We start from the raw sequence: 8937 nt of genomic DNA, 5'->3' as shown, positions 1-8937 counted from the left end.
GTGTATCCGTGACGAAAACGGGAAGTTGGTCAAAAGCATATTTGACATACACAGATAAGCAAATTTGTATGGTCTTAATTGTAAAGTACAGAATATTTATTTTACATTATAATTGTTTAAATGAAGGACTCAATATATACATGCACATGCATGTTTATACACATTCGAGGCCATCTACAGCGACTGAATAGTTCACAACACAACACAAGGCGTTGTGTTTTACTCTGCCAGTTGTAGTGTTCGATATCGCCACAACTATTTTGTATACGTATTATATCATACAGCTATCAGTATTACATTGTCTTCTCACCTAAATCCGAAGACATGGATATAGCAAGGAAATTGATCTTGTGTATAGTTGGTAAGTATGAACTATGTGTGTTATTTGTGCAGTTGTGTACATTTAAAGGTACCATGCCACCGTGTGTGTTGACCAGGCTGATTAGTTCAGACGCATTGCTCTGTTTGGTGAGAGAACAGGGTGGTTAGGCTCTCTTAATATCTGATTATAAGCTATTGACCAGTATATTTACCGCACATTGTGAGAGAACCAGGCTGAGTCCACATAACTCAGACTTGAGCAAATCTTATATGAATAGCCCAGATTTTTATCCCCGCCGTTTCTTTCTTTTGCAGCACTTCGGTTTCTAGTTTCCTGTGCTACTTGCGCATATTTTGTATGGGAAGGAGAAACAGTTGTTCTAAAATGTGGAATTGGGAAGTCTGTTGTCAACCCATTCACGACATGGTGTAAGAAGTACGCAAATATGACCTGCAAAACATTCCTATATAGTGAAAATTCATCAACAGTCACAGAACTACCTTGGACTGCTGCAGATGTGAAATTTGTAGAGGGAAATTCTTTATACATTACATCAGCATCGTATCCAAGAGACAATGGCACTTTTCAGTGTTCTTCTGGTGAGGTTGACAAATCTATGGAGCTTGTCGTCTTTGGTAAGTGATGATGTGTTGACGATCTATATGTATCTCATGTGGTGAAAACTACTTGTAGACGAAAGTTTATTGCTCTCTGCCATGGCCATCGGAATGACACCACAAAGAGAGCAAGCATTTGCACCGAGTCTTTCTCTTTTTCTGGTATAAAAACGTAAAAAAAAGTATTGTCGTAACTGTTAGTGGAGTAATTATTTGTTATTTGTTTATTTGATTGATTTTTACGTTCTACTGATGAGCATTTCACTTATACAATAGCGAGTACCAATTTGTGGTGGGAGGAAACCGGACAGACAGCGATCATTCAGAAGTTGCTGGAGGACCTTCTCGCGTATAACCAGAGGGGACGCCACGAGTCAGTAAACATACATTGCCAGTTATAACCGATGGTCTTTCAGGTATCACATGGACGTTTTTTTTTATTTTGAAGGGAAAAATAGATATTTCTGATCCAAGATGATTCGTTGAAAATATAAGAGGAACAGCATACATGTCGTATACATCACGTGCTATCATCTGTAGGCATATCGATATATTTAGTTGGGTTCTGATCAAACCACAGAAGAAAAAAACTTTTCATATCTTTTTGGATTCTAGAATTACCACATCGATTACATCAAGTTTGTATAAACTATCTCCTGCTAATATTAGCGTGGTGTGTGAAAAAAAAACCTTTGGACCTCAGCAGGATGAAGGGTAAACCATAATTTTGCCCTTTGAGGCATCTTGGCCTTTAAATGATTTCCATGTTTCAGCTGACTATAATTAGGCCTACTTGTTCTAAAGATATTTTAAGGTTATGGTATATATTACAATAACCGATTCATTCAGTCCTACTGACCAAAACCCTTAACACACAAGTCGTCACACAGAATCCAGGGCACGCATAACGAGCCCCACTGTGCATCCGGAAAAATACACTAAAAGTAACTTTCAGAGCGCAATTATCTTACAGAAAGCTAGAAAGAAATGACTATACTTACACAATATACCTTTTTGGGATATTCAGTTGTGATAATGTCTAATCTTCATCGGTCGAATAATCCGCAACCATCACAGTAGACACAGCGTTTCTCACCACTATAAAATCGCGAATAGACGTGCACAATTACAGCGCGGTACAATCATACTGATTTGCCGTGAGCTCGTGATTGGGTTATGGACAACTCGTAAAACTTTAAACGTAAACCACCAGTCAGCACGGACCAACAGTACAGCCAGAATCCTAACAGTGTCGATCTGAATGAGGTATGGGTCATCTATGTATAGACTCTCCGTAATATAATTCGTATAAACAGTGACAAATCTGTTTGTGAGTACAACATAAAACACCAAAGAAATATATAAATAAGAAATATGTTTTTATTTGTACTACAGTTGATGTTAAGAATCTCACTGTCTCGTCTGACCCTGACTTCCCGGTGCCAGAGAACACGGAGATAACATTTACCTGTGAGGCTGAGGGCGGGATTCCCGCCCCGAACATTACCTGGGAGATTCCAGGGGCGTCAACTCAGCCGGAACCAACCGTGTCTGATACCAGCAGCCAGATATCACTGACTCTCACCAAGGACATGAACAACCAGGAGCTGCTCTGTACAGCACAGCAAAGGGAGAGAACTCTGAGGGAGTCCATAAAGCTTAACGTCAAGTGTATGTATACGTCACTTACACTGGAAACATTTGTTGAAACATTTGAAACATAAGGCACGATTATTTGCGTTATACCTGTTAAAGTCTTGTAAGGATAAAAGATTTGTCATCTGTAAGTAATTTGTGCAAGCATCTCCACCTTTATGGAACTTGTAGTAGCCTAATTGTGTTGGTCACTCATTCGAATGCTACCCGACCAGGAACTCCAGCAGCTAGCAGGTTGGTAAATCCTTCAATCAGTTCACCCGTTGATGATTTCTTTGATGTGGTAATTCCTGAAGTAAAACACTCACACATTGTCAACCAGAAGATTTCCTGTTTTCAGCTTAAACAAGTAGGTTTGTGTATTTCACGTTTGTAGATAAACCGACGGTAGACATCAATATGACACCTACCGAGTATTACCATGGCGACGAGGTAAACCTCACGTGCTCAGCTGATGGCTATCCAGATCCTGTCATCACCTTGAGATTCGAAGACAAGCTTTTCACACATGACACTTCAGACAGGAACATTTTACGTATTGGCCGAGTGAACCAATCCCAAACAAGAACCTACAGCTGTCTGGCCGTCAACTCTGAAGGGAATGACACAGCGTCCAAAAGTCTGACACTTACCCCAATAAAACGTGAGTCAATTCAATCAACTTCTCTGTTAACTAATGCCACCAGAGGCCAAAATACAAATTTTGCTTCTATTGTTTTTATCCTTTGCTGTAATAATGAGATTTATCATGCACATTCGAGGAAGAACATTTTCTAAAATTTGTTTCCATTATATTTATCCTTTGCTACAGTAATGAGTTCTTTCATGCAAATTTCATGAAGAATATTTTTAAACAGATCAAGGGGAATGTCTAAAATTAAACTTGATAAAACAAAAACAATGTGAAGCTGACAATGAATGGAAATACCCTTTTCATAAAAATTATAACGCGATTGAACTGTTCATTGCAGTATGTTGATCCATTGGGATAATTATCATATTTATAGTATTTAACTCCAAGACCTCTATCTGGAAGTCTAAATTGTTTATTTTTTTTTAATTCAGCAGAAAAGTGGGGTGCATCTCTTCCTTCTTGGGAACAGGTTGTGTTTCCGGTTGTTGGTCTAGGCATGCTGGGATTGATTGCTACTGTATGTTACCTACGGTCAGAGAAAACAAATGATCAAGGTAAGACATGAAGACTTCCAAATATTAGCCCGTTCTCGTCATAGTCTTACTAAAGTTAGATCTCCTCTAGCTCATCCGTATATTGGTCTGTCAGTTACTGAACATGGACTTACCAGTATTGCTTACGTTCGTCATTCTTAACATAGATGGATCTCCTTTACATGTAGCTTTTCCAAATGTTGTCCTATCACTTACTGACCGTGGATTAACTGATATTGCCGACGCTCGTCACAGTCTTAACAAAGTTGGATCTCCTTTACATGTAGCTCTTCCAAATGTTGGCCTGTCACTTACTGACCGTGGATTAACTGATATTGTCCAAGCTCGTCATAGTCTTAACAAAGTTGGATCACCTTTACATGTAGCATTTTTCCAAATGTTGGCCTGTCACTTACCGACCGTGGATTAACTGGTATTGTCCAAGCTCGTCATAGTCTTAACAAAGTTGGATCACCTTTACATGTAGCATTTTTCCAAATGTTGGCCTGTCACTTACTGACCGTGGATTAACTGATATTGCCCAAGCTCGTCATAGTCTTAAAGTTGGATCTCTTTTACATGTAGCTTTTCCAAATGTTGGCCGGTCACTTACTGACCGTGGATTAACTGATATTGCCCAAGCTCGTCATAGTCTTAACAAAGTTGGATCTCCTTTACATGTAGCTTTTCCAAATGTTGGCCTATCACTTACTAACCGTAGATTAACTGATATTGCCCAAGCTCGTCACAGTCTTACCAGAAGTTGGATCTCTTCTAGCTCTTCCATATACTGGCCTGTGACTACGTGAATACATTATCAGCATAGACTAGCTTTATACTGTTGCTACATATATGATTATTTCCTTTTATTTTGAGACAAAGTGACTTCGAAGATGTCTAACGAAGGGGAAAATGTGGCTGCAATTGGAATGGACGGAGGATCTGAAAGAGAAGGTGAAACTGAGGAGGGAGCAGTTGGCGGAACTCCAAGGCCTGTAAGTACAAACACTAGAACAACACAAAACGGTCTATAGCTAAAGTGGTATAAACGTGGTATAAAAATGCATCCTCGATAGGTTTATACATGTACATTCATTTCTACTTGGCGCTCCTACTTCTAATACCTACTTCTACTTCTGGTGTAACCACTTCCATGGGTACTAATTCTGCCACATGTACTTCTGTGTCTGCAAAATGTACTGGTGTTTTCACTACTGCTTCTACTACACTGCTGCTAGTACTACTGACAGTACTACATGTACCTCCTAAATGCTATATGTAAGTCAGCCACTAATACTAAAGCTATCCCTTCTACTAATATTGCCAACAATTTATTTATTTATTTGATTGGTGTTTAACGTCGTAATCAAGAATATTTCACGTATACCACATGCGGCCAGCATTATGGTAGAAAAAAACCATGCAGAGCTCTGGGAAAACCCACGAAAATCCGCTGGTTGCTGGCAGATCGTTCTGTGGGCGTGGAAGCTAACATGAGCTGGACTTAGGCCTACTCGTTGACCGCATTGGTTAAAGACTTCTGGGGCATTGTACCGCGTCTGCCCTTCGGCCACCGAGCCCCTCACTACCAATAATAATAACAGCAAAAATAACAGCAATAATACGTACAAAAACAACAACAGCAACAATCCACATAGTTATAATAATGGTGATAAAACCTAAATTGACTGCATACTGCTCAGTATTGTAAATGTACGTGTTTTTATATCCTAAAAAAGGTTGTTAAATTTTCAGGAACTGCAGGGTCATTACGCCAGCATCTGGTTTGATCCGGAAGTCGCAGGAACCTCGGGAATCAGACGTAGCGAGGAGCCTACTGTATATGCACAGATTGACTTCAATGCTTCTACCAGACTGATAAAGAAGGGTAAAGGGAAGGGCAAGAAAAGCAGAGTGTAGAGAATTGAAAAAAGGCTAATCTGGAATAAGAGGGTTCATCTCTTAGCCTGATCTAAATCCGTAAGTCTCTGTGTGCCGATCTGTCCAACCTTCCAGAAAGGGGTCTCTAAGAATAAATTCTACATCACTAGATGAAATTTTGCAAACTGTAGTCTATATTTAAAGATGCTTTACATATTCTTTCACATTTTTTAACTGAACTAAAAGCAGTACACTTTTTGTCGTTTGTCTGATTGGTGCTAGAATGTGTTCTGTTATTATAACGTAATACTGTGTCGTATTCAACAGGATATCCTGTCAGTTTAATAGAGTCTTTATGTTAAATTAATAAAATATGTTCGTTATATTTAACAAAGTAATAATCTGTTGCAATAATAGAATACTTTCTCGCATCACTCAGACAAAATGAACAGATTAAATGTTTGTAGTCTGTGGGTTTCATTGAATTTATTGGGCCTTAATGGCTACATTGATGATGCGTGACGCCATTACCTCCCGGAACGTTTTATAAACTGTTGTATTCAGCTCTGAATTAAAGTTTACAATGTTCTCAATGTTTCCATGAATGGGAAAAGCAAATCTGACAATCAGTGCCTGTTTTATGGCCACGGAACGTGGCCCACAAAGCTCACTTGATTTACAATCAAGCACTTGACTTCATTTAATTCACTGGTGGAAAAGAAATCTAAAGAAGAAAACAATAGGTAAGGTTATTTTCAAACACAGTTTCGAATCGTATTTCTGCTGATGCTTTCTTCGTTTTTTACGGTTTTGTCCCCATGAACTAGCTGCACAATTTAAGTACGTTTAAGAAAAACATTTTCAACACAAAAAAACGTTTTAATCTAATGGAAATTGACAGGCTTGCGACGTCACGCTTTCATTGCGTGTTATAGATTAAATTTAACCTTCCAAGTCACTCTTGGAAAATGTCTTTATTTATTTATTTATTTAATTGGTGATTTACGCCGTACTCAAGAATATTTCACTTATACGACGGCGGCCAGCACTATGGTGGGTGGAAACCGGGCACAGCCCGGGGGAAACCCACGACCATCCGCAGGTTGCTGGCAGACTTTCCAACGTACAACCGGGGAGGAAGCCAGCATGGAAAATATCTATAAGTACTGTTATACTTTTAAAAGTTTGTAATGATGGATCTGATGAATGAGCTTTTAATTTTATATTGTCATTTCAACTCGTCAGTTCTAGCGCTCATGCTGAAAACATACAGTTGAAAATATCACGTGTCTATATATATGTACTGTTTTTGTGTAAATTTTAACACCAAAGCTGTAAATGTCATTCAGTTGGATGTAAACTCTAACACCAAAGATGTAAATGTCATTCAGTTGGATGTAAACTCTAGCACCAAAGATGTAAATGTCATTCAGTTGGATGTAAACTCTAACACCAAAGCTGTAATTGTCATTCAGTTGGATGTAAACTCTAACACCAAAGCTGTAATTTTCATTCAGTTGGATGTAAACTCTAACACCAAAGCTGTAAATGTCATTCAGTTGGATGTAAACTCTAACACCAAAGATGTAAATGTCATTCAGTTGGATGTAAACTCTAGCACCAAAGATGTAAATGTCATTCAGTTGGATGTAAACTCTAACACCGAAGCTGTAAATGTCATTCAGTTGGATGTAAACTCTAGCACCAAAGATGTAATTGTCACTCAGCTGGATATTCTTTACTTTTAGTATTATTTAAAATCGTACTATTGTCTTCCATGGAAAAAACATATACAACCTGTATGTCGTTTTGATACGTTTTTATTTTTCGATTTATCTTCTGTTTAGCTCTGATTGAAATGCTGGTACATTTACTGTACGCACTACATGTTTTTAATGTTTTATTTTGCAAATCAGTTCGCCTAGATTTTTTAAAAATTTTCATATTGTTACATGATCTCACGAAGTTACTGCATACATAGGCCTATGCCTTCCTTTTGTTTTCTGTTGCACATATATACTCCTGGGTTCGGTTGTTTAAAAGTATATTAGCTAATATCGGTATTATTTCATATTACATATTTACGATTTAAACAAAACCCTGCTATCACATTGAGGCCAAATGGAACAGCAGCAGATTTAGTTCATATTTACTATACTATTACAAAATAAGTTTTGGACAGGGTACAAAACTGGAGACTTGACGTAAAGTTTAATCTGGTATTAAGTCTTAAGACAGTTTGGAACAACTCGGCCCAGATCATTGATAGTCTTCATGGAAAATACTGATGCTCCCAGGAGATTCTTACGTCCTTAGCTAGCACGAGCAGCTCTACCCTTTTTAAGGATTGTTGTTGTAGTTGTAGAGGATGGTAGGGGCCTACCATTCTTCGCCATCGTGAGTTTTTCTTTTCAGTGCGCATGCGTCGCTTGTTATGACAGTTTCAAAGCTATTTCTACTGATGCTTTCTTCATTTTTATGATTTCTTTCCCGTGTGTAATTGGCTGCAAAATTCAAGTACGTTTAAGAAAAAAAGATCGTTTTAGTAGGAAAGAAAAAGACTTGTGAGGGATAGGAAATGGCTAGAACAACAGTGCATGTGATATGATGTGTGTACAGTAGTTAACATTTTCAAGGGTGCTTCTGGAATAATGTGAATTCAGTGACTCTTGAATGTGTGTGTAACTTTGTAAAGCATCGCTACACATTTAAAATTTTGTAATGATGGAAAAGATACATGTACAATCCATGTGTCTTACGTAAGCCTTTTATATTGTTGTTTTAACTCATCAATTAAGCACTGATGATGAGTATGTAAATATCAGCTGAAATTAATGTCAATATTTGATCGCCTTTGCTTTTACAAAAAGCAGTAGATATCAATTGGATTTCGCTTGAACACGATTTTATATTTTGATTTTATGTCATATATTTTGCTCTGATTAAAATAATTTTATTTCTTTCGTATATCATACTTGAAGATGTTTGTAATGTTTCATTTTAAACAGACAACTGAACGTACTGTTATTTTCATATCCGTATAAGAGTACTCAGTTAGTATACGAGCATGCCTATTTATATTGTACATTTATCTCCCCCAGCCATTTGTACACTTCTCATGGAAAAGTACTGAGATGTTCCCTTTCGTGAGGTGCATTTTTTATTTGTACCAGCTCCTGGTTGCACGTGTCATTTTTTCTAGTTTATTGCAGGTTGAAGTTCGGAACTTAGTACATACACTGAGTGAGAGTTCAAACGAACATGACTTTAGCTGTACTACAACTTGATGTTGTC

The 8937-nt window shown here is 37.9% G+C and overlaps 2 protein-coding genes across 2 annotated transcripts; both read left to right on the top strand.

Annotated features, from left to right (window-relative positions):
• The first annotated feature begins 324 nt into the window (after positions 1-324).
• On the top strand, positions 325-3574 carry LOC135462600 (cell adhesion molecule 1-like). The gene is made up of 4 exons (XM_064739824.1): positions 325-361; positions 2335-2610; positions 2972-3238; positions 3567-3574. The coding sequence occupies exons 1-4, from the start codon at positions 325-327 to the stop codon at positions 3572-3574; spliced, it is 588 nt and encodes a 195-aa protein (XP_064595894.1).
• Positions 3575-3638: 64 nt separating this feature from the next.
• LOC135462709 (uncharacterized) lies at positions 3639-5749 on the top strand. Its single transcript, XM_064739934.1, has 3 exons — positions 3639-3783; positions 4639-4757; positions 5518-5749. Exons 1-3 carry the CDS (start codon positions 3726-3728, stop codon positions 5680-5682), a joined length of 342 nt encoding a protein of 113 aa, XP_064596004.1. The 5' UTR covers positions 3639-3725; the 3' UTR covers positions 5683-5749.
• Positions 5750-8937: the final 3188 nt, after the last annotated feature.

Source organism: Liolophura sinensis, chromosome 2 (assembly GCF_032854445.1).
Source record: "Liolophura sinensis isolate JHLJ2023 chromosome 2, CUHK_Ljap_v2, whole genome shotgun sequence".
NCBI lineage: Eukaryota > Metazoa > Mollusca > Polyplacophora > Chitonida > Chitonidae > Liolophura > Liolophura sinensis.
Note: the sequence above shows the minus strand (reverse complement) of the source record. Positions and strands in the feature narration are given on the sequence as shown.

Bases quoted from the DNA above. Each gene is read 5' to 3' on its own strand.
- LOC135462600 (XM_064739824.1), top strand. From the start codon at position 325: ATGGATATAGCAAGGAAATTGATCTTGTGTATAGTTG. The intron at 362-2,334 runs GTAAGTATGAAC...TTTGTACTACAG, and splicing joins ATTGATCTTGTGTATAGTTG to TTGATGTTAAGAATCTCACT. The intron at 2,611-2,971 runs GTATGTATACGT...TCACGTTTGTAG, and splicing joins CATAAAGCTTAACGTCAAGT to ATAAACCGACGGTAGACATC.
- LOC135462709 (XM_064739934.1), top strand. From the start codon at position 3,726: ATGCTGGGATTGATTGCTACTGTATGTTACCTACGGTCAGAGAAAACA. The intron at 3,784-4,638 runs GTAAGACATGAA...TTTTATTTTGAG, and splicing joins AGAGAAAACAAATGATCAAG to ACAAAGTGACTTCGAAGATG. The intron at 4,758-5,517 runs GTAAGTACAAAC...TTAAATTTTCAG, and splicing joins TTGGCGGAACTCCAAGGCCT to GAACTGCAGGGTCATTACGC.